The sequence below is a fragment of the Cydia splendana genome, chromosome 10 (assembly GCF_910591565.1).
Source record: "Cydia splendana chromosome 10, ilCydSple1.2, whole genome shotgun sequence".
Lineage (NCBI taxonomy): Eukaryota > Metazoa > Arthropoda > Insecta > Lepidoptera > Tortricidae > Cydia > Cydia splendana.
The window spans coordinates 402291-427520 of record NC_085969.1 but is presented as its reverse complement, the minus strand read 5'-3'; the positions used below and the strand labels follow the sequence as shown (position 1 = coordinate 427520).

The window sequence follows — 25230 nt, the reverse complement described above, 5'->3', positions numbered from 1 at the left end:
GTTTTTCAGTGTAGGTGTGCTAGTTTTTAATTGCTGTTGTCTCTCTTTCTAGCAATACAGTACGTTAGAAAGGGACGCAGACGGCGATTGTAGGTTACAATGATCCTAGTAATAATATCTGACCAATTTCTGAACGAGTAATAACTGTCACATTGACATTTATATCCGTAGGATTGGCCGTGTTTTTTTGTAATGATTTTGTTGAATGTGTCATTCCCAAAAAGTTAAAACTGGGACGATATGGAGGTTTTCAATAAGTTCTATTCATCGGTCAGTAACACAGTGTCTCAGTTGTCCGGTGTGCTGCCCGGGAACCCTGTAACACGAGAGTTTGAGGCTACGCAGTTCATCGCCAGCGCTGGGCCAGGTAATTTCTTCGTACTACACATATTTACCTATTAAACAATGGTCTTACTGGATATTCTAATGATGGATACATCGCTTTGCAGGTTTACTATGGAAAATTTACAAAGGGTACAAGAAATCGACGAAACAGGAAGCCTCCATATTTGTGTTCGAGAAGAAATTACTTGACAGGTTTACAAAGGCAGATCGAGACATAATGCTCGAAACCTTGAAGCGAGGTATCGTCCAGCTTACTAAGCTGCGGCACCCTCAGATCCTGACAGTCCAGCACAGCCTCGAGGAGAGTCGAGAGAGCTTGGCCTTTGCTACAGAACCCGTTTTTGCGAGCTTAGCTAACATACTTGGTAATATGGAAAACATGCCGCAGCCACCGCCGAACCATTTAAACAATTACAAACTTTATGAACTAGAAATCAAGTATGGTCTAATGCAAGTAGCAGAAGGATTAGCTTTCCTACATAATGATGTAAAACTTTTACACCATAATATTTGTCCAGAATCTATTATAGTTAATCAGCAAGGAGCTTGGAAGATATTTGGATTCGACTTCTGCATTGCAAATCAAAGTTCCCCAGGGGCTGCTCCATATTGGCCATTTAACGAGTACTGCCAAGCCATGCATGCATTAACCCAGCCGTCCCTAGACTACCTCGCTCCAGAGTATATTCTCTCTGCCTCACATTCCCCTGCAAGTGACATCTATTCTCTTGGCATGGTGATCTATGCCACACACAGCCCGAATCACCAGACTCTAGGCAACATTGTGAGTGATTATGGAAAGTTTAAGAGGTTTGCCAATGAGTTGAGGAACCTGTCTCCATCCCGGTTGTCCTGTGTGGCTGATGGGCTCAGGGAATATGTCAAGTTAATGCTTAATGTTACTCCTGAATTGAGACCTGATCCTCATCAGTTCTTGAAGGTGAGATTTATTGTATTTTTGATCCAACTTATTGCTGTAAATGTTGGGATAATTATATCTATCAATTCTATCATGCTAATTTTACTAAAATATTCAGAATACATAACTTTGTGCTGCTATGGCACATTTAAATGTGCTGCTATGGCACATATAGGTGTTTTGTGCCTTAAATAATAAATCCATAAAAAACAGATTAATATGCAATTAATTTTAAACTGTTTCTAATGACTTAATTTTAATTAATGTAACATATTTCATATTTCAGATACCATATTTTGAAGATGTTGGAGTAAAGACACTGAACTACTTGGACTCCTTATTCCAATGGGACAACCTGCAGAAGTCCCAATTCTACAAGGGCCTTCCTCAGATCATTCAAAAGATGCCACACCGCATCTGCATCTACCGGATTCTCCCATGTCTCACTAAAGAGTTTGTGAATGCCCCAATGGTGCCATTTGTGCTACCAAATGTCTTGCTAATCGCTGAAAATTCCACTAAAGAGGAATTCATAAAGTATATATTACCAGTTTTAAAGCCGGTGATGTTAATACAAGATCCAATACAGATACTGTTAATATTCATGCAGAAGATGGAGTTATTACTAAAACTGACGCCCGGTGAAGAGGTGAAGACGGATATATTACCAATGTTGTACAGAGCGTTGGAATCTGATGCTCAGCAGATCCAAGAGCTATGTTTGTCAGTGTTACCTACATTTGCATCACTTATTGATTACCCAGGTACGTAAAATGTGTATAGTTGTAAATTCTTTTTGAGAATAAAGTTCTTAAACCATAGTTTATGAAAAATTGAAGGCAGACCTATTTTCACCTGGTATAATTTTTTCTACAACTTTTCATATAGACAGAACCTTCCTTTAGAACAGCGGTTCTCAATCTTTTTTTTGACGGAACCCTTTTGGAAAGCGAAATACTTGATGGAACCCTACAATAAAACAATAGGTTTTAGAAGTATGTTTTTTGCATAGTAAAATTTTTCGAGGCGACTAAAGCATACTGTTCTAAATTCTTGCGGACCCTAGGGTTCCACGGAACACACTTAGAGAATGGCTGCTTTAGAAACATACTTTTCATTTAGATAGAAATACCTGTTTTTCGTTATTATTTCAGCAATGAAAATTACATACGTTTTTATGTTTTTTGATATATTTTCAGCAATGAAGAACGCTTTACTCCCCCGCATTAAAAAGCTCTGCCTGGGCACCAATTATCTCGCAGTGAGGGTCAACTGTTTGCTGTGCATCGGGAAACTGTTGGAACACCTGGACAAGTGGCTGGTGCTGGATGAGATCATTCCCTTCCTGCCGCAGATACCCTCGAGGGAGCCTGCTGTATTGATGGGCATCTTAGGTAAGAGCTGGCGAGGGTCTATTGTAATCCTGCACCTGGACAAGTGGCTGCTGGATGAGATCATTCCCTTCCTGCCGCAGATACCGTCGAGGGAGCCGGCTGTGTTGTTGGGATTTTAGGTGAGGTTTCAGTATAATTTGCAGTGGTTAAGATGCAAATAAGCAACCGCTTAAGTTTTTAACATGGGGTTAGGTTAGTTTAGGCATTATTCGGAACCATGTAATTCAAATTCGGGATTCCCAAGTGAAAATTTGCAACACTTAATTTTATCTGTATTTACTATATTACTGTCCCAAATTTGATTTCTCAATTTTACAAAAATCCATGGCGTCGCTCGAATATAAGAGAGCGATAGAGAGGCAGAACGACGGCTTTTGTCCACCTCGGGTTAACACTACGTTACTTACTTACTTACGTTACTTTGCCAGGTATCTACAAGCTAGCCCTAAGCCACCAGAAGCTCGGCATCACCAAGGAAGTAATGGCGACCAAGGTGCTGCCCTTCCTGATGCCGCTCTGCGTCGAGAACGGACTGACCCTGAGTCAGTTCAACGCGCTCATCTCGCTGGTGAAGCAGATGATCGGGAAAGTGGAGGCGGAACACCGGGCCAAGTTGGAGCAACTTAACTCGATACAGAATGAATCCAAGTAAGTCTTGAATTTATTTTCTTAGTCCAGAAGTCGGAAAACCGCCGCTCTTTGACGTATAATAATTGTGGTTCTTTCAGTCTGATAAAACATTTAGGCCAATCTAATTCACATTTGTGATTTTTTGACACTCATGAAACTGGTTGGTTTTTACTGTGATTGACTCCTTTTATATAAAGTTTGGCAAATTCTGCCTTAGTTTATCATGTACAGTCAACGGTAAAAATATGAGTGTACACTGTACAAATCAACTCAAAAATATGTCTCATAACTCTTATGTCAGTGAATTAAGAACTATGGGACATATTTTTGAGTAAGTTGTTTACACCCATATTTTTACCGTTGAGTATACTTACCCTGGTCTTTTCTTTCCGTCTTAATCAATTAAAATATCTGGGAGACCGAACTTTGCTCGGAAAATATATAAAAACTCAAAACTGCGCGTTTTCCTAGAGATAAGACCTAGCTAGATCGATTTTTCGCCCCCGAAAACCCCCCAATAGCAACTTTCATGGAAATCGTTAGAGCCGTTTCCGAGATCCCCGAAATATATATACATATAAATAAATAAATAAATAAACAAGAATTGCTCGTTTAAAGGTTATAAGATAGGATTAAGATTGAGTTGTCATATATTTTTGTGCCATACTACAAATCCGTTTTAACATAAAATCCTAATGAATAAATAATACTTGATTCAGAGGAATGGAGGCGCTAGTGAACTCCACCACGTCACCGGACACTTTAGTATCGGCGCCGGCGCCGGCCTCCGACGTCGAACAGTTATTCGCGGGGCTCGGCCTGCAGGGCTCCGCGCCTACAGGCTCTTTGACCGGCAGCGGGGGCTCGCTTACAGCCACAGGAGGGTCTCTATCAATTGAAGATAAACAAAGGTAAGTGTTAATGTTAAGTGATGGCAGGTACATTTATTTATTTTAAATAATTATTCATTAATTTTAAATAAAAGTTTGTATGATTAACATACCGGTAGAAAAACTATTACAATATAAGAAAATCGGGCAAGTGCGAGTCGGACTCGCGCACGAAGGGTTCCGTACCATATAAAAAAAAAAACAAAAAAAAAAGCAAAAAAAAACGGTCACCCATCTAAGTACTGACCACTCCCGACGTTGCTTAACTTTGGTCAAAAATCACGTTTGTTGTATGGGAGCCCCATTTAAATCTTTATTTTATTCTGTTTTTAGTATTTGTTGTTATAGCGGCAACAGAAATACATCATCTGTGAAAATTTCAACTGTCTAGCTATCACGGTTCGTGAGATACAGCCTGGTGACAGACGGACGGACGGACGGACGGACGGACGGAAGGACGGACGGACGGACGGACGGACGGACAGCGAAGTCTTAGTAATAGGGTCCCGTTTTACCCTTTGGGTACGGAACCCTAAAAAAGGAACAGTTGTTAATGGGTTGAATTGCTATCTATTACGTCTTTTGTTATCAATGTGATTCATACAAATCAAATATATGCAAACCGGATATGGGATCCACTCGAAGTGTAATCTTTCCACGAAACTGTCCTACAAAATGACACCACTTTAGCTACGATTTCAGACAATTTTTTTATTTTTAATGTCTCTTCAATATACGTGTTAAGACATAATCGATTTATTACGCAACCCAAAGTCATATGTGTCCTAGTGTCTACTTGAACTATTTTGAGCTGTTTAGATATTTATTACATTTAATCTTGTTGTAGAATTTTATTATTTCGGAAGTATTTCGTTCGTATTTACTGAAAGAGTTGCAAGCGTTCATAGGCTACGTTGACCGCTACCATCAGCCGGGTTGTACGCTTTCCTAGTGACGTCGCATAAAAAAATCACCAGTCATATTTTCTTTTCAGAATAGCGCAGCAGCAAAAGGTGGCACAGAAAATGAACCACCAACCCCTCCCCACCCCCACTCCTATTTCCAAACCTCCCCCCTCCCGCCCCGTCGACCTAACCTCCTCCCTCCTACAGTCCAACCTCAACCAACTCTCACACAAACCCCCTCAAAATACCCCAAACTATAACCCCGTACTGCAATCTCCCGGAACGACACCACAATACCAACAGTTTAACCAAATACAGTCTCCAAGTACACAATTTAACCAAATACAGTCTCCGACATCGCAATTTAATCAGTCTACAGGCTTCAATCCTAGCTTACAGTCCCCACAATATAACATACAGCCAAATTACCAGTTACAAAATCAAAATCAGCCATTGACTGGGCAAAATTGGCCGCCTAGTGCCCCTAGCGGGAACTTTGACAATAAGTGGGCGAATAATCAGAATAACCAGACGAAAATGAAGCAGGATTGGTCGGCATTCGAGTCGCTTCTGCCGACTAGTGAGAATGGAAATGTAAAGAAAAGTGAAAATGAAATGATGGATTTGTTAAGTTAGGTTTTGAGTTTGACTGCACCATCACGTACCATCGTCCATGATGTCCATGTATCTAATTTGTCTGACGCATTTGTTTTATGAAGAGGCGTTATATTGGGCTAGATAATTTAGGGCTATTATTGTGTCACGTATTATTACTATTATTACATTATTGCAGGTGTATAACAAATGTCATTCCACTTGTAAATTGTAAAGTTTCGTATGAAAGCAAACGGTTTTTAATAAACTAGAATGTAACGCATATAAAATAATCATTCCACGGCTGTTTTGTACGTAGTTAGTGTTAAAATAGGGTTCTTTATAGCATGAGCTTTACACCTCACACCTAACACACAATGTACAGTCAGCATAGAACATTTATTGATTGTATAATATTTGTGACGTCAGCTAATGTAGAGGGCGCCATACATGCTATAGACCGACCGCTTACACGAGTCCTCGCCCGCGCGGTACGGGGGCGACGGGGTATGACGACGTGCGGCGGCGGGGAAGGTGCGGGCGCCGTACATCAGACCACCCAATACTATGGTACCTTTTGCTTAAAAACGTCACAAAGTCAAAAGTGTGTAGTGCCCACTGCTGGGCGTGGGACTCAACTTTATGTGTATATCGAGCTTGTTTCATACTTTACACCACATTTTAGTTTGGAGAAAGACGATCATAAATTATAATTAAAGGTATTTATTTATGTTTATCCTTATCGGCAACTATTTATTAAATTTGCAACCTATGCTTGTTAATAAAATAATCTTATGATTTCTGAAATGTGCTATTCTAGTTCTAAATAGTCTTAGTTGCTTACTATTGAAGGCTATTAAGTTTAAATAAAATTGTGAAATCGTAATATGTCAGAAATGTTATGTAACGTACGTATTTGTACGTAATGCATTTCGCCTACACTTTATATTTAAAGATATTTCATTTTATTTGTTGTAATAGTTAACTCATTCATGTAACTGTCTCGATTTTAAAAGTATCTGAAAGAAAACTGACACACGTCAAGCATCAATAATAATGATATTTTACTGTCACCATTATTGACGTTGTCTGTACAAACCATTTTCGACCTTAGGTAATAGTGGACAAGGTTTTTTTTTATTTGGAGCACACGGTATATTTCTACAATATATTTTGTAACGAAAAACTATATATAATGTTTAATATAGATTAATTGTTATTTTAAATTACAGCAATTAACACAAATGTATGTGAAATGAATTCAATAGACATGTAAAATATAAAATATTTTATTTATCGACATCAGTTATGTTATAAACACGATTTGATCTCTTATGAACTAATAAAAGACGTAAATACAAATTATTTAGTTTTTTTAAGTCTACGTAAGTCGTAAATAACGGTAGGCAAATACTGTAATGCTTATATGGCAATTTTGAATCAAGATATTTAAACACACCACTTAAGTATAGATGGTCAAGCAAATCTTGTCAGTAGAAAAGCGAAAGCGAAATTCAAATTTTCTATGAGACGATATCCCTTCGCGCCTTCATTTTTCAAACTTGCCGCCTTTTTCTACTGACAAGATCTGCTTGACCAACTATAGGTACTTATATTTACTTTTAAGTCCACAAAAAAGAAATGAAAAAAAAAAGAAAGGTTGTGATGTATAATCATTAAGTAAGTTTACTTGTCAAATAAAAGTTGATCTTTAACAAAATAATATTGTACAGTCATCAGCAATAGTTGTTAAGCGGGCGAGGTGTTCAAAATGATCTTGACGCGACTTTATTGTTAAGAGAATAAGAGCGCGTCAAGGTAATTTTGAACACCTCGCCCGCTTAGCAACATCTGCTGCTGAATGTATCTGTATAATGGTATCTTGTTCAATATATTTAATTCAACAACTTTTTTAAATTATTCTTAAAACTAACATTAAACCTACCAAGTAATAATCAAAGACATTTTTAACAGCGGAATAGCAAAACGTTCTAAAACCTAGTGTTTATTGTCGTATCAGTAACATAATTTAAAGTCTACGGCTCTGAAAATTCCTTCAGTGATTCACAGTTTTTTATTTATTTTGTTATAAAAAAGAAGAAATAATTGTTATAAATAATTAAGAGGCCATGAAAAGGAAGTGTTAACACATATCACATAGTCGTAGTTGTAGTTAAAATCTTAATGTGAGGTAAAATAATGACAATCACCGCCTTCTTCTAAAAGACGAAGCTAAAAACACACCAGCAGTAACAACTTGTAGCACTGCAGCAGTCTCAAAACACGCCACATACGCATAGTTCCTTGACAAAGACCAGGCTAGCAGAAATATGGCGACGATGACATTAGCGGCCGTGGTGGTCGCGGTAGTGTCGAACTCGTTGAGGGTGCTGTTGTAGAGGGGCTGCTGGATGATGCTGGTGGCTGCGGTGGAGAAGCTGGCGAACATGCACCAGATGAGGAGCAGGCTTTTGTTGGTGGAGAGGGTGATGCCTGGAAAGGAGAGACAAAAGTACCGTCAAATGGGATAATTACCTAACTGGGGACAAAGGGGTAACTTTAGACCATTTTTTTTATTTAATCGAGCCGGAGATTGCACTTAGAGAAGGAAATCCAGTAATTTTGACATAGAAAGAGTGTCACTCACCATAGAACCCCATTGCACCAGCGATGCAGAACAGCGTGCAGAGACGAGCTTTCTCGTGGATGGCTTTAGGCAGCACCACGCACAGCATGATGAAGCAGAGGGCTGCGCCGTGCGCGGCTGCCATCAGCGTTGCCACCTACGCAGATACCAAATGGTCAGTTTCCACAATCCTTTTCGTGTACAGTCTTTTAAGTAAGAACTATTGCACTAACATGATGAAGAAAAGGGCAGTATCGTCGACTTCTAAACTGTGATTTCTACAGTCATTATTCGCACAAGTTCGCCGTATTCGATTATACAATCCAGTGTCATTGCACCCAAGAAATTCAAGTTGTGTACAAAATTTCCAATCCAAATTGGGCTAGGTTAGGTTTATTAGTCAAAACATTTTGAAGAACGGAATGTTCAAAAGATACTTTGGTAAGTATGCATACCAGTTTTATTTTAAAAGACGAGAGCCGACGGGCCTATTTGTAAAATTCTTAAAGGTTCATGGTAATTAAGGTAAAGTGATTCAGTGAACCGTTTCTTGGTTGACATAAGGGCAGCGGATTGGTCGTTTAGGAGAAACATGAACGTCTTTTCCTATAATAATAATGATACTTGCCCCCCAAATATTCATGCTCGCATTCTTGGCCTTGACCACCGGCGCGAACCACACCCCCAGCACGAAGATGGACGTGGTGGTGGTGAGGTGCAGAAGAGCGTAGAGGTAGAAGTTGAGGTCGAGCAGCATGTTGACGACGGTGATGAAGTTCTTGCGGAGCGAGGCGGTGCGGCGCGCCGTGCCAGGGGAGATCTCGGCGCCGAACACCACGCTCTGGCGAGGAAAATTCTAACAGTTATATAGGTATTCTGTAGGTAAAGTTCTGTAGGCTGCAAAAGGCATTGTTCGGAGAAAGTTATAGGTATGCTGATAAAAACGCTCTACCTGGCCTGGCGCTTCCGTCGTCTCTCGATACAACGGCTGCGGCTGACTCCTGTCGATACTTTCCAACTCCCGATACCCGCTCACCCTCCCATAGCTCGCAACATCCAGACTACCGAAATCAGAAGAAAACCGGTTCGTAGACGCCGCTAGAATCTCGCTGAAATCCGACGAGAATCTCGGCTGGTTCTGCTGATTTGATACAGTGACTGTCTTTTCTCTGTATTGAATCGTTGGATCAACTATTTCCTTTGCGTTTTTCTTCGATTTGAATACTACAACATCGGTAGCATCGTCATCTTGCTGAGTGCTGGACTGTGGTTGTACATTTCTCTCCGGGTCTTCTTGTCTCTGGTTAGAAAATATAACTTCATCATCATCTTCAACGGCGTCGCGGAGCATGTTGTAAGTGTTTCTGATGACTCTCTCGATGTAAACAGGACGAGTGAAAGAGGCAAGAAATAAGCAGTTCTGCATGAGTATTGCGCCGTATATCATGACGACGACGTAGCCGTCGCTGTAGGAGGTGCAGAGGCGGCCGACGAGGATGGGGACGAGGCAGTTGCCGACGGAGGGAGCCATGCGCACGAGGCGCTGGGCCGTGGTGAGGCGGTCGCGGAAGTAGTGGGTGATGATCACCTCGATCTGCTGGCCGGTCAGCGCGCAGCCCGCACCTGTAATGTAGAGGTTGGTTATTTTATTTATGATTGGAGATTGGATGGGCTTGGCAAATTTTGCTTTATATAAAATAGCTAGAGGTTGGCTTTATAGTTGCAAGTAGCTAGGTATTACCTAATTAATCATATTTGCTTAGGCACGTATGTAATCTTATTTTTAAGAAAAATATTCAATGGAATTATCTAGACCTAGTTTCATAAACGGCATAAACGCAGAAAAACTACATATACTTAAGTGACAGTGACGAAATGAGAAATATTTCAGCTATGCTCTGACTAATAGTTTCCCTTTGTCTAACCACACAGATATGATCATCGCTGATTGATCAATAACATGTGTTGGTATTATGTATGTATTGCGCGGCGCCACGCCTGTACAGATAAGTAAACAAAGCAGTAAAACACATTGTTCCATTCATCGCCGGCCATAAAACCTTACAATCGCATGCTGAATACTTTAAAGTCAATGGACCAATTAATAACAATACGTACCTGCAAACATGCCGGAGAATATGTTAATTATATGGTCGTTACTGTTTGCGTCTGTCGAATAACTCGACAACAGTATCCCAGCCACAGTTAAGCACAGGCCAGAGAGAGCGATGAATCTCGGCATGTTAAACGTCTTCACCACAGCACGACACCAAGACTCCAGGAGCAATCTCATCACTATCATTATCACAGGCACTAAAGCTATATCCATGTCCCATATCCTCATCAGCTCGTCTTGCTGATGGTTCAAGTCTCCCATGGCATTAAGTATGATCAAGCCGTAGAGCGTCAACACTCCGGGTACCGTGACGTGATAGATGACGGCGGAAAACACTATTAGCCACCCGTATCCTCCATCAGGAGGTGTAGGGCCGATCTCCGGCTGCGATGCCACCACCCGATCCAAGTGAAGGTCCTCAGCCACATTTTCGCGCCTATCCGGTCTCCTCGGGGTTGGATTTTGCCCACTGTCCATTATTTCCACACAATAAACAACAGTTTCATGACTAAAGGTACTACAAACGAGTTATCGGCCCGTAACTAAAGTGTTATCTTATCATTATCTTTTCTTGTAATCTTGTGTTCTACATATTTGAATTGACCGCCAATATCACTATCATATGACCATTTTCAAAAAAGTATTTGGCAATTATATAAATTAACAATTGTTTGTATTTTCATACGTGATAAGTTTATAAATACAGTAATTTACGATTTTTTTATTTAATTTAAATATAAAACCTTTTTGTTACAAAATAACATTATGACAGCAAATCTAACAAGGATTATGTTAAGGTTTCCGAACGTGTCTGGTAGTATTATCCTACTAAATTTAAAAACAGTAATAAGTTTGGAGCATGAAGTTATAAGATGGAGTGAACTGTCACTTTTTTTGCCATACTAAATTTAACCTTATCACCGAGCCAGAAAGACGTTCGTACCAGACTAGAGAAAACGGTCCACTTGAGATAGCAAAGGTGGGTCGCGGTGTCTCACTTGCACATGTTGCCAATGTTAAAAATATACCATTGTGGTAGTATTTATATCAATATACTACTGAAATTAAATACCTTCTTATATTATTTAAGTGCTATATTTAGAGTAAGGTTCTGATATCTTTTGAGAAATTTGTAAATAATTATGATGTCAATATTATTAACTGATTTAACCAAGCATGTGCACAACAAAAAAAACATTAATTTTGATATGGTAGACATTGTAGTAACTTTGAATATTAATTGGTATCCCTAACGTGTGATGACATGTTATCAAAACACGTGAATGAAAAATTTCTTAAAAATGGTGAATAAATGTTGCGTTAAAGGTTGCAGGAGTGAAAGAATTTCTAATTGTGGAATATTGTTACACAAGGAAGCCACAATGATTACATTTTGCGATAAAAATACAAGTCAACATTGTCAAACTCATTAGGGTGACCATGATGTCGGCAGTGTCGGCACGATGAGAATCAGTGTTACACAATTCTTATTACGTACTTAAAAGTAAGTTTATATGAATAGGTATGTATTTATTTCGGCATGTTTAAATTGGTGAAATGAGAGCCAATACAGAATAAATCATTGCCAAAATTGAAATCCAAAGTCCTTAGAGTTAGACCGAGAAAAGTCTGCAGCGATTTTGATAGCCAACGCGGGGCAAGTGTTATTTATACGTCATAATTTCATAGAAGTTTGACGTGTAAAATTACACTTGCACTGCGTGGGCTATCAAAATTGCTGCAGACTTTTCTCAGTCTAACTCTAAACATTAAGCCTCCTCCACACTCTTGCGCGAATCGCGGCTTCGCCCGCGATTCACGCGCTTAGTCTGGAGGGGGCTTTTCAGATACATTTATAATAAAAAAAAATAGAACTTTATGGTAATTTACTGACATTTGGGACGATACCAGAAACGTTACTGGGAATTTACCCTCTTTGGAAAATTTACTGGGAACGGCACATCACTAGTTTCTTTACATTTCACGACTCTTATCTTTTCGCACAGATGGCCTACCACCGTGAACACCGAGGTTCGCAAATTGCGGGCATCTTTCTCTTTTACTCCTATAAAGGAGTAATTACAGAGACAGCGAAAGATGCTCGTCAAACGATACAAACTTTGGTGTCTATGCTCCAGTGACAAGCGTCCTAGTTAAAAACTATAGCAAACGGCCGTAGCGGTCCCACGCGACCCTGTGGTAGTGGCGGATTTGCCCTAAGGCCGAGTAGGCCCGGGCCTAGGGCGGCCAGATATTTTAAGCGGCAGTCTATATGATGGGTGCTGAGAAAGGGGCTTGCTATGAAGGGCCTGGGACCTAACGCGGCAAAGACTGTAAAAGGCTCTCAGGAGAGTGGGGGTGTCCTGAGCCTGCCCCGAGCCGCTTTCGACGTGTTGCCTCTTTGTAGCACTTTCGTACGTAAGTGTGGCAGAGGGGCGACACGTCGAACGCGGTTCGCGGTAGACCCTCTGGTTCTGTCAGCATATCTGTCTCCCTATCTCTCTCACTCATACCTGTATTCTTGACAGACGTTACGGCGGACCACCTTCCTGAGGATTGACCATGTTCGTAGTCCAGCATCTACTCCTATTAATAACAGTTTTTAGAACAACAAAATTAAGTACCTAAGGTTGTGTGAAGCGTTGTACAGAAGAGAAAAAAAAAACTATATCCATCCCTTTTTAGGCCATAATACTAGTACAGCGAAAAGACAGTATGATTCTTTATAACTAATATAACTATGCATGAATAAGAAAAGATCCTGGCCAAACTATATATTCAATGTTATCCTAATATCCCACATACATATGAATTATGGTCACCCTAATTAGAAAGAGATGCAACGGCCCACCTTGACTTCTCATGTGGACACACTTTTTGGCTAATGTACACTATCCGGTTTACTCTCTAGGTCCGTGGTTTGGAGATATAGAGAGAGCCGTATATTTCAACTTGTGTGCGAGTGAGGTGTACTAAGAGAAATTTTGCGAACACGCACATTAAATTTTGCAGCGTGGTTGTAATGTGATTTCGTCCGAGCGACCCATAAAACGACGCTTTTATGTGAAAAATCCCGTAATTATTGATAATGCAGCGTTAATTTCGCCTTAAACGCATGAAAATCGAAAACCACCGATGCTTTCTGTGATAGCATAGGCAGACATTGTTCGTGTTAAGTTTGAAAAGTAGTGTTCCGTGTGCAGAGTTCCGTGAAGCGCTGGGCATTTTAATTGCCCTTCGTGATTTGATAAGTGCAGGAAGAATGTGGTTGTGGTTGCAAAGGGTCGCTGATGGGTGAGTCGCACGATGGAGACGGAATCCGTGCGCTCTGAGCTGAGCAGTCGGTCGCGGCGGAGCTCGAGACATCGGCAGCACACTCACAGGAGTACCCGGTATGTTTATCTTACGAATTCTGAAGCTTACGCTCACTAAATCGCACTCTCCGCCCTTAATTTAGCATAAAAATCCCTTTCTTAAAATCATTTGAGATAGGAATCTCATTAGAAATGTCGGAAAAACTAGTTTTTCATTCATAAAGTGACAAGCCAAAAGTATATCATGATGCATGTCAACCTAGTTATAACTGGAAATGCCTGATCAAGTAGGGCTAGTAGGTATGCATGTACCTACCACACACGCTGTTTACAGTCATCATTCTAATTGGATTAGTGGAATTTAATAATTTAATTGGACTGAGTGCATTATAATAGAGGGTGCATTTATGTTTGTTTATGACATTGATTATAGTTATTGTGTTTCACAGTTGCTGGTTTTAAGAAATATGATATCTAGTTTAGACTGTTACAGCAATATTTACAACCCTTTTTATTGGTGAAATGTTCCAATAATGAAAATTTTAAATGTGTGTGTATGTTGTGATGAGTGAACTGACATACTTAAGAAACTTACTATAAAAACAGTAATAGAGTTAGACCAAGCTAAGTTGACAGCAATTTTGATAGCACAGACTGTGCAAATGTTATTTTAAACGTCAAAGTTGTATGAAATTATAATGTTTAAAATAACAAATCTTTTTAAATGTCATTGTTATGTTGTTATAATCATTGCCTTGTTACAGAAGTTCAAAATCACAGAGAAAAGACGGCAGTGACATAATGGCTCCCTTCCAAACTAGTGTTAACATCAACCCAGAGACAGGCCGGGACGGCCAAGAAGTCATCGAAGTCCAGATTCTTCCGCAGGATGAGAACTGGGGCGAAAACACTACCGCCGTTACTGGAAACACATCAGAAGGCTCACAATCCATGGAGGATGTCAGCAACTGGCCTATAGAGTCTGATAGTGGGATCGGTTTCATGTGCTCAAGATATTTCGGGACCACTGTAGCTCTAGGGCTATCTTTTGTGTCCTTTGTGAGCCCATTGGCTATGGTTGTGTTACCAAAGATTGGATTTTTTCCCGGACTGACTGATAACATAGCAATACAGCCAAGCCAAAGAATGCAGCTTTTATCCTGTACTGCAGAATGCAAAGGGATCCTACTCTCCTTAGCATTTAAATTAGTTTTACTTGCCATTGGAGTATGGGCAGTGTTCCTAAGGCCTCGCAATGCAATTCTCCCAAGGATTTTTGTCTTTAGAGCTACAACTTTAGTAATTCTCGCTGTATGTACATTCTCATACTGGCTATTCTACATTGTGCAAATAACTGAAGCCACTAAAGCGTTAGCTTTAGGTGAAGAAGCTGTAGATTACAGTGCTTTAGTGTCCTATGTATCAAGCTTCGCTGATACCCTCCTGTTCATACACTATGTAGCCGTAATACTCATGGAGATTCGTCACCTAGAGCCAGTGTATTACATAAAGATAGTCCGGAGCCCTGATGGAGAGAGCAAGTCGTACTGTATAGGGCAGCTCAGCATACAGCGGGCAGCTGTGTGGGTACTGCAGAAGTATTATACTGAGTTCCCCATATACAATCCTTATTTGGAGAAGATTCCTATTTCAAAGTCACAAAGGTTAATAATGATTTTTTTTATTATTTTGATATATTTCAATATTTTGTCAATACAAATATTCAACTTCCATAATATGCATATCGGTTTTTAGATGGATGATTTAAAAATTTTAAACTGATTTAAAGTTCTGCTCCGTTTTGAGAGCAACATCGATTGCGAGTTTATATAGTAAAATTTTATATTTATGATTGCAGCCAATAACTCTCCATCCATATTTCAGGAAACAATCCAGCATAAAATTTTACGAGGTCGATGGCAACTCGACGACGCAAGCGCCGCGCTCTACGACGGGATCATGCGCGGGCTCCAGGCGCCGGGACTCGGGCTCCGCACACAACGAGCGCTACTATGAGGAGGTATAAACGAGCTTGGTGACCGAAAAAAAAAACTACACATCTCCCTATTTTTACCCGACCCCTGGGAATCTTTGGATATCTTTTATATATTATTTGGATAGGGGCTGAGGTGCATTCAACGTCACGTGTTGTATTTAATTTTGTGCATTTAATTGTGTAAATGTAACAAAAATTGTATTCGTTTGTTCGAATTTATCTATAGGTAACCTATTTATACAGAGCTTTTAACATTTGTTGATAATGTTTGAATTGATTGTAGGCGGAGCGCGAACGCCGGGTCCGTAAACGCCGCGCTCGGTTGTTGAGCGCCGCTGAAGACGCCTTCGCTCATGTACGTCGCGTGCGCGTCGCAGCCGCCAATGGAGCCCTAGGGCCGAGGGAAGCTGCTCAAGCTGTGTTCCCGTCATTAGGTGAGTTAGCAATATCACTGGAATAAATGTCACATATTAAAGAAAAAATGGCCAAGTGCGTGACGGAACACGCATAAGGCCGCAAACTAGACGCACGCTCGCGGAGGCGCGGGGCGTGGGTGTCGCCCAAGACAAATCATCCAAGTCTATACTCTTTAAGCGAGACGCGCGGATCATCGCTCGCGCCGCCCATCAGCACTGGATGGAGCGGTCGTGGCATTACGTCCTTTTAATAAAAAATACGATACGTGTTAGATACACGTGTTTTGGATAAAAAACGCATTATAGACTCAATAGTATACTCCCCTAAAATAATATTTTTACGTTTAGATTTTGCGGCTAACGCCATATCCATGACACCGCTGTGTCATGGCGGCACCTGTCTCGCCCATATTTAAAAGTCATTAGCACCTCTTATTGAAGTCCATTATTGGTCGCGTAACTTAGTAACTATTAGATGAATACAACATAAATCATAATTTTTGTGAAAATATCTGTCGTTGGCTACTTATTTTTGCAGAAAAAGTCACCTCAACTCCCATGAAATAAAATAAATATCTCATGAACTTACAATAAACGTCCGAATGAATGCCAGTATGTCTAGCTTTTACTCATAAAAAAATATGTACTTACTTGTTAGTTGTTTACCGTTGGCCACGATGCTAACTGACAATTTGTAAGCCTTACTGCATAGATATAAGGCCCACATTTAGTTAAGCATGTTGTTGTTAGTACACGGGGTGAATTTATAATTAGATCCTGATCTCGCGCTTAACATTCGAGTCACGTTGCGTAGTTTAGAGTTACATCCAGTTGTTATGATAAAGAATGTTAAGTATAGTAAACTTTTACGTATTACATTGCGTTTATAAAAATACGGATTTGTAAAATACGGTTTGGTTTTGGGTAAAAAAAATAGTGGCCTATACGATTTTATTACAATTCGGAGTTGTTTTGCAAAAAATAAATAAGCGATTACTTAACTAGACCGACCCGCTAGGCGGGTTTTTATTTAGAAGTGCTTTTCGCTACAAAGCGGAAAAAACGTTACAGCGGAATAAACGAAATGGAACCAAAGCTCTGTCAGGGAAGTGATTGTGTCGAAAACGAAATAGCATCAAAAGTAGAACATTAGACACGTTCAAAATGATGTTCTGTTAATTTCGAACAGCTCGTCCGCACATTCACTTCTGCCATTGACTGTACCATATGTTGGATTTTTTAGTGTCACAATTTTTCTGTAAGCTTTTTGTAACATTGTTTTATTTTCTTGTCGATGGATTTGTCTTTTTTTGACCAAAACTAAGGAATAATTTTCGTTTTAGCGCGTGCCCTCCAAAAGTACCTGCGCGCGACCCGGCAGCAGCCGCGGCACTCGGCCGAGGCCGTGCTAGCGCACCTCGGCCGCTGCCTCGCGCGCGACGCCTCGCCGCGCGCCTTCCTCGAGCCCTTCCTCGTCGAGGCGCCCGTGCTGGCGGCCGAGCAGGAGGCGAGGCCGCTGCAGCGCTGGGCGCTCATATCCGATGACTTGCTGGCTAGGCCTTTAGCGGATAACCAGGAGTTCCAGTTGAGACAAGGTGAGCCTTTCTAGTGGAAGCACACGTAATGTTATAAAATAAAATAAAAAAAATAAAAATAAATATTAGGGGACATCTTACACAGATCAAACCTAGCCCCAAACTAAGCAAAGCTTGTACTATGGGTACTAGGCGACGATATACATACTTGTATAGATAAATACATACTTATATACATAGAAAACAACCATGCCTCAGGAACAAATATTAGTGTTCATCACACAAATAAATGCCCTTACTGGGATTCGAACCCAGGACCATCGGTTTAGCAGACAGGGTCACTATCCACTAGGCCAGACCGGTCGTCATTATTCATTACCTATGAATGAATGTTGAACGAGAAGCGAGGCCTTTGCAGTGTATATCTGATGATTTACAGGCTAGACCACTAGCGCTCGATCGGGAGTTTAAGCAGAAACGAGGTGAATTTTTATACATACAAATCCTGTATTGAAAGAAAGAAAGAAAATACATTTATGGCAATGAGTGAGCGGGTCAGCGTTATGCATGTCTATAGCGTTATTTCGCTCGTACACCGTCGCTTCATTCGTGATAACAGTTATATATAGACGTATACATGGACATATATATCGGAAAAGAACATGCGAAAAATGTCTACTTATTACTACTTATTTAATCGTAATTTGTTACCTTACTTACCTCCACCTAATTGTCTTCCCCAGGTGACATCTCCCTGATCTGCTCCGTCCGCCAGCTCCCCAAGTTCCACATCTCAGAAGAGGTGGTGGACCCGAAGAGCAACCGCTTTGTCCTGCGACTCAACTCTGAAACGTCCGTCTGACAGGAGCTGTGGCCCGACAGGCTGGTATGACATGAGGAATTCATTTAGGCTTGCTGAAGGTAACTTTTTCTTATGCCTAAGCTAGTTTAATATTAGACTCGAAGACCAACCATTTTGTACTGTGGTTAAACTGAGAAACTTCCACCTGACTGTTGTGGTCGGATAAGCTGGTATGACATGAGGAATTCATTTAGACATGCTAAAGGTACCTTTCTTATCTAAGCAAGTTTAACATTATACCCTAAGACCATGCATTTTGTATTCTGATCTATTGTTAAACTCAGAAACCGTCTGACCGATGTAGTCTGATAAGCTGGTATGACATGAGGAATTCATTTAGGATTGCTATACCTTTTCACTCACACTTTAAAAGCAAACGGTATTAGAAATTAGCTGTCTGGACGCGGTTACGGGAGTTTTCACTGAAATGTGTACCTTTTACTTTTCCTTGAGCATTGGCAATTCGTATGTTCTGCTCAGCCACAAATATAAATGCGATTATCATGAGCTTCACAGGGAGTATGTTGATAAAATGTGTGTGAAGTGAATGATTGAATTTGTAGGCAAAATGCTTCATTGCTGGTTATATCAATTAGGTAACTTGATTGGAAAAACACATTTGACCTTTAATATCAAAATCTTGTAAAATTGTCCTCATAAGATTGATAGGTAATGAATAATGATACTTAACTGCTTGGAATAAAGTCTGATTTTCAACGCCGTGCATATTTTAGACGCCATTTTGTAACTAAATGCATTTAAATGTAAACTTAAATTAATTTCGTTAATGATATGTACATTTTTGTGTCATATTTTAGTATAGTTTAGTCGTAAGGTTATGCACAAATTTTACTTTATTGTAAGTAGGCTAGATTTTACGAATCCAGTGATGGTTTGCCTTTTATTTGATATTTAGTAAGATTATTAGAAAATTAATGAATAGAGACTTTTAAATCTAGGTTGAATATAAAAATTAAGATATCATCGCCGAACCTCACGATAAACTTGACATGAACGAAAACATTATATCATATACTCATATACTCTTTTATATAACCTTTGTATGAATAATAGATACCTACACATTTACCAAGACTGCTAATCTAAGTATAATACAATATCATTTCATTTCAAAAGCAGGTGTAAGACATTAACTTAATAAAGAGTTGTGCCTTTAAGAAATAAAACAATAAAATGCAACCAATCAACAAAACCAGTCTATAAAGCATTAATATCAATACGATATAACTTTAAAGCTTTTAGTATTTTTGTATAGTACCTAATAGTATAGAGTAATACCATATCATAGGTTATCTTAAGCTATTTATTCGGTAGGGAGATTTATCTACACATGGCTATTGCAAAGGCGTATATTTACGCTTACATAATGTAAGATTCATGGCATCATGGCAGCTAGCCTAACATCAGTCTGCAGCGATTGGGCAACGACAAAGTGTACCAGCGCCATTATAAACGTTACGGCGCTCCAACGTGTGGTTGCGGCCGCCGCCGTCGCCAGTCGCGCAATGTCGTGGCCGAGCCGTTATTGTCATAGGAATTTGACGTTCATAATGTCGCTTCCACTTTTTATTTGACAAATCGATGCAGAAATGACGTAGATTGACTAAATCACTTGATTGAATACCATTAGGGCTATAGTTCACGTCTTTTTGATATTTTGCCACAAATATGAATAAAATAAACCAAGGATATTTGCAATATAATGACAGCTAACATGTATAGGTACAGTCAGCAGCAGAAGTTACTAAGCGGGCGAGGTGTTCAAATTTACCTTAACGCGCTCTTATGTTCTTAACAATAAAGTCGCGTCAACATCTTTTTGAACACCTGGCCCGCTTAGCAACTATTGCTGCTGACTGTACGTAATTTTTAATTTAGACTAAACTTGTGTTAAATTTGTTTTTCTCTTTTTCTTAATTTATGTGTGAAAAGGATTTTCTTAATATTAGTCGCGGCTGGTACTCGAGGCTAAGACTGCTTTTTATACATTACTACGGAATGAGAAGGTTGTGTGTCTGCGTTAGGTAATAAAATAAATTATGACAAATTCATTATAAATTAAATATATAGTGCAATTTGAAGTGTATACACAAAACACCAAAGATTGCTTGGTAATATTTAACATATCGTAAACATAATTGGTATAATTATACTGAATTAATTATAATATTGGTCAGTAAATTTTGAAATCGTTTTATGTCAACCGAGTGTTTGAACGTCTACTTTCAAGGCTACCTAATCTTGGCCTGACTGTACAGTTAACTTAGTCCCTGGACGTCCAATATTAAATTGATTACTTATTAAAATGTATTTAAAGTGCCTTGACCTCACGTAATCTGTCATGAATCCTTGCCAGTGAAAAATTGATTTTAACATCAATGTAGCAGAGTTCAATTTACATAGTTGGGTTAGTAGAGCTCTTTCAACGAAATATTCTGTAGCCTAACCGATTTGCACCAACCAACAGCTATCAGTTAGAATGAGGTAGCAATACATTTCTCATAGTATCTCTGTCAGCTGTAGTTCGGTTTGCTTTCTTTAGACCGATAGATTTATAAGAAGTCAAGGTATTTAGATACTCGTGTTTTTAAAATAATTACAATGAATATTACGGAGATGCTCAAAATGCAGCCTTATGTAAATTGCTTGTGCCTGCTTTATTAAGTAAGGAAGTAAAGTAAGATTGGATGTGATTTGAGTTGATAAAGAGTAGGAATAATGAAACACAAGAAAACAATTTACATGACTTTAAATTTTTAAATATGTACAACTAAATTTTTTAAATCAAAGTAACATTTGGTTTTGCCTCGCTCGCACTAAAACGCGCTAGAGTGAGAGGCAAAACAAAATGGCCGCTTCACGGATAGCTTCATACCGACACATCATATGAATAATATAAATACATATACAGAGTTAGTTATCAAGTAACTTTTTAACTAAACTAATGTACAGTCGACGTCAAAGTCAAAGATATGTTTACACTTTTGCACCTTACTCCTTTGTAATAAGGCGAAAGTTGTAAACATATCTTTGACGTCGTACAGTTGTTATTAAATGAAATAAATACATTTCAGGATTTCTATTTTTAATGATATACTCAAAGACATGGTTTGGGGTAAGATAAACCAAACCATTGTCTAATTGTACCGTTTTCCAAATCTAAATGCTGTAAATTTGGTTTATAAGATATATTATTTTTATTTATCTGTATATTGACAGACCTGGGGTCTGTTTTATAAGAGTACAATACAATACAATACTCTTTATTGCACACCTCACATACACATAGTTTACAATAAATGTACAATAACATAAACAAAGACAATAGAGGTAACAACAGGCGGTCTCATCGCTTAAGAGCGATCTCTTCCAGACTACCTTTGGGTATCGGAGACATAAGAATTAGAAACCCACCAATCCACCATTAGAATTATTAGTACCTATACAAGCAGAAGAATCTTTTACATCTTTTTTTATGAATTTGGTTCCTTGCGCTTAATTCCATGTCTAATTAACATGTGCAATGTAAATTATTTGTATGTATGACTGAAAGTATTATGTTAATAACTGTAAGTGAATACTCATACTGAATCTCATAGCACAAATGTTTGCCTGGTTAGCACAAAGATTTGATATGTCATTGTAAGACAATTGTACACTTTTGTATTTTTATTAAATATAAAGTGATTTTTAACTTTATTATTTATTTTATACCCTTATTATGACTTTATTTACAACTCCTTTATTTTAAATCAATGACTATTTAATAACCTGTTATGTATCACAGACTTTATTATTATTACTTAACGATTATACGTTTATACTACATAGACATAATTACATCTCAGGCCTTATCACATAAGGCTTGATAAAAAGTATAACAACAATGATGATTGGTTTTGTCTGGCCATACAAATGAACAATCCAAAATATATGGAGGAATAAAGAGGAAAAATATATAAAAGAAGGATAAGGTCAGAGCTCGCCGGCTGCGTGTACGTAAACATGCATTGTGTACTTATTTACAGTGGTGTAGAATGCACGCTCGGCAGCACCATGTACCCCGCCGCAGGATGCAAGTGCCCTAACTCCGTGCCCCGAGTCTGCCATTTAGGGACCACTATAAAGAACCACACAGCTATTAAGGCCAGTAGCACACAGAAGCCGGCGGCGGCGACGGTGAAGGCGGTGAGGTGGCGGTCGGCCGTGCACACGAAGTAGGAGTCGGGCAGCTCGAAGATGCGGGCGTTGTACAGTGGTCGGGGCGAGCGGCATCTGTGGACAGATCATAGGCATCTCTGGAGATATATAAGTATTACACTACTAGATAGCGCCATCTAGTTCAGCTGCACGGAAATATGTTTTTTTTATTTACACCACAAATTGTTTATCCTCCTGTATCTGTAATATGTACCTATTTTCTTGCATATGCTCCAATCAGATCAAGATTACTCCACTAAAACCACCCAGCTACTATTGGACTTGCAATAATATAGTACTTAGGTATATGGTTCATAACCATGGCCCACAAGTATATGTAATTAAATATCCATACCATATGAATTGGGTCATTCCAATACAAATAATTCGTAATAATCGAAGATATTCGATTTAGTTTTGACTTGTGGGAGATTTTGGATTATAGTTCAGTTTTTCCGGTACATATTTCGTAACCATACTTACAGCTAATCAGATGTCTGGCAGACGTGACAGTTCTGATATGGCCAGCGAGATAACGCGCGTATCGACGCCTTATCATTATCACTGCACCTACGAGATAACGCGTACAAAAGAAATGGGGCATGTTGTGTTTGCTTTGCTTGCATGTTATTGTCTGCGTTTGAGGTCATTTGCATTAGCAAAAACCGGGTCAAAAATATAAAGCGCTTCCGTGTTGCTCGAAGACTTTTTAAGTCATGTTATGCTTGTCACATAAAATTTATAATTTGATTTGTTACAAATATTTTTGCGATACCCTACCACGGTCCATGTGCCTGTATGTTACTATGTAGTTTACTTGTATGTAATATAAATATGTACATTGGATGCAAAATAAAGATCTCTATCTCTAACAAAATGTCTATATCGTTTCAGAATTTTAAGGACACAGAAGGTTTCGTCTGGATTTTAATACCACCCAGTATTACCTACCTTCTACCTAGCTACTTATATATATTACTTGTGGGTAGCTTCTGCCCGCGACTTCGTCTGCGTGGAGTAGAATGATGATGACGATGATTGATAAAAAAATATCCTATGTTCATTCCCGGGCCTTAAATTAGCTTTCAGTGGTTAAAGAGAAAAGAGGTAACAGACATAGTTACTTATGCATTAATATTTAAAAAATATATGCCTATATGTATATATTATAGTACCAAAGACATATGTAACTTCGTATAAGACGAATAAAGTCTAAGGAAAAAACGTGCCTCGGAATTCAAGTAAAAGTCATTCTCGAATAGATGCCGCACACACCTTTAGCCTATTCTCGGCTAGATGGCGTGACGACACCGTTTCATATTTAACAATTTTAACACATAGATTAGATATCAGTGAACGAACATGGATCAAAATGATATAAAAATAATAAAATCATTTATCCATATATATATACATTTTTTGATAATTTTATACGTTTTCATTTTGAGTTTTAGTCGTGTGTCGATAGATGGCAGCAAATTTACAGTGACTACAAAATTTACAATGACAGGACCCCTCTATACTATCTATTCTTTTTGATAGTACGGATGAGATCTAGAGTAAGTACTTAGGAGTGAAGTGGCATCCAAGAGTAAAAACATCAACACCATAACGTCCTAACCTAAATAAGAATTTAATATATAGAAATGATTTGCCGATATCAAGTAAACATTAAACAAGTACTTAGGTAGGTAAATTGCGTTGACTTTTTTTTATTAAACTTCTATACTACATAAGAAAGGGTTCCGTAAGTATAAACATAACAAGTTAAAATAATTTACCTCAAATGGTCGTAATCTCTCTCTGGAATCTGTAGTTTCTTCAACCACATAATATTGCAGTCACATATCCAAGGATTCCCCTGTAGATCTAGCTTCACTAGTTGCCCAAACGGTTCAGCCAGAGCCTCATTCAATCTCGGTATCCTAGACCCAGATAAAGACAACTCTTCTAATGTGAAATCATCAGCGTCTTCCAACACTTCCCTTCCAAAGGATAAAATACTAAATTTAGTTAAGTTTCTATTCCTTTCGAGCTCGAGCTTTTCCAATCCATGTAAATCCGCGAACACGTAATCAGGAACCTCAGTTATAGCCAAATTGTTTAGTTTCAAAATCTTTAGCGCTGGCATATCGAAGTCTTCATTCGATATTTCATCAATTGGATTGTCAGATATGTCTAAATATTCGAGTGTGAACGGTATCTCGAAGATATCTGTTAGATTGTTGTTAGATATCGTTAGTTTCTTCAAATCATATGCTTCTACGAAAAAGTTATCAGGAACTATGTTTAAATTTATTCCACTTATACTTATCTCTTTGATTTTATGTGTAAGACCAAATCCTGATCTGTGGAATAGGTTGGTTTCTCTCAAACTTGGTCCTATGTTATTATTGTCTAAGATAATCTTATTTAAATTGCTAAGATGATGAAACGCTAATTTAGTAAACGTTGTAAATCTATTATT

At 38.8% G+C, this 25230-nt stretch overlaps 5 protein-coding genes across 5 annotated transcripts in view; 3 read left to right on the top strand and 2 right to left on the bottom strand.

Moving 5' to 3' along the window:
* LOC134794100 (trafficking protein particle complex subunit 5) overlaps positions 1-25230 on the top strand; it is a 273621-nt gene that overhangs the window by 12975 nt on the left and 235416 nt on the right. The window lies entirely within an intron of this gene.
* LOC134794081 (SCY1-like protein 2) lies at positions 157-7039 on the top strand. Its single transcript, XM_063765768.1, has 7 exons — positions 157-367; positions 450-1285; positions 1551-2028; positions 2464-2658; positions 3087-3306; positions 4008-4199; positions 5173-7039. Exons 1-7 carry the CDS (start codon positions 241-243, stop codon positions 5717-5719), a joined length of 2595 nt encoding a protein of 864 aa, XP_063621838.1. The 5' UTR covers positions 157-240; the 3' UTR covers positions 5720-7039.
* LOC134794080 (uncharacterized) lies at positions 7855-11015 on the bottom strand. The gene is made up of 5 exons (XM_063765766.1): positions 10422-11015; positions 9256-9926; positions 8932-9144; positions 8325-8460; positions 7855-8170 (listed from the first exon to the last, which is right to left on the bottom strand). The coding sequence occupies exons 1-5, from the start codon at positions 10894-10896 to the stop codon at positions 7884-7886; spliced, it is 1782 nt and encodes a 593-aa protein (XP_063621836.1). The 5' UTR covers positions 10897-11015; the 3' UTR covers positions 7855-7883.
* On the top strand, positions 13368-20264 carry LOC134794079 (vang-like protein 1). The gene is made up of 6 exons (XM_063765765.1): positions 13368-13811; positions 14498-15397; positions 15618-15753; positions 16013-16163; positions 17489-17740; positions 18424-20264. Exons 1-6 carry the CDS (start codon positions 13726-13728, stop codon positions 18540-18542), a joined length of 1644 nt encoding a protein of 547 aa, XP_063621835.1. The 5' UTR covers positions 13368-13725; the 3' UTR covers positions 18543-20264.
* LOC134794543 (slit homolog 1 protein-like) lies at positions 22586-24894 on the bottom strand. Its single transcript, XM_063766352.1, has 2 exons — positions 24545-24894; positions 22586-22838 (listed from the first exon to the last, which is right to left on the bottom strand). Exons 1-2 carry the CDS (start codon positions 24892-24894, stop codon positions 22586-22588), a joined length of 603 nt encoding a protein of 200 aa, XP_063622422.1.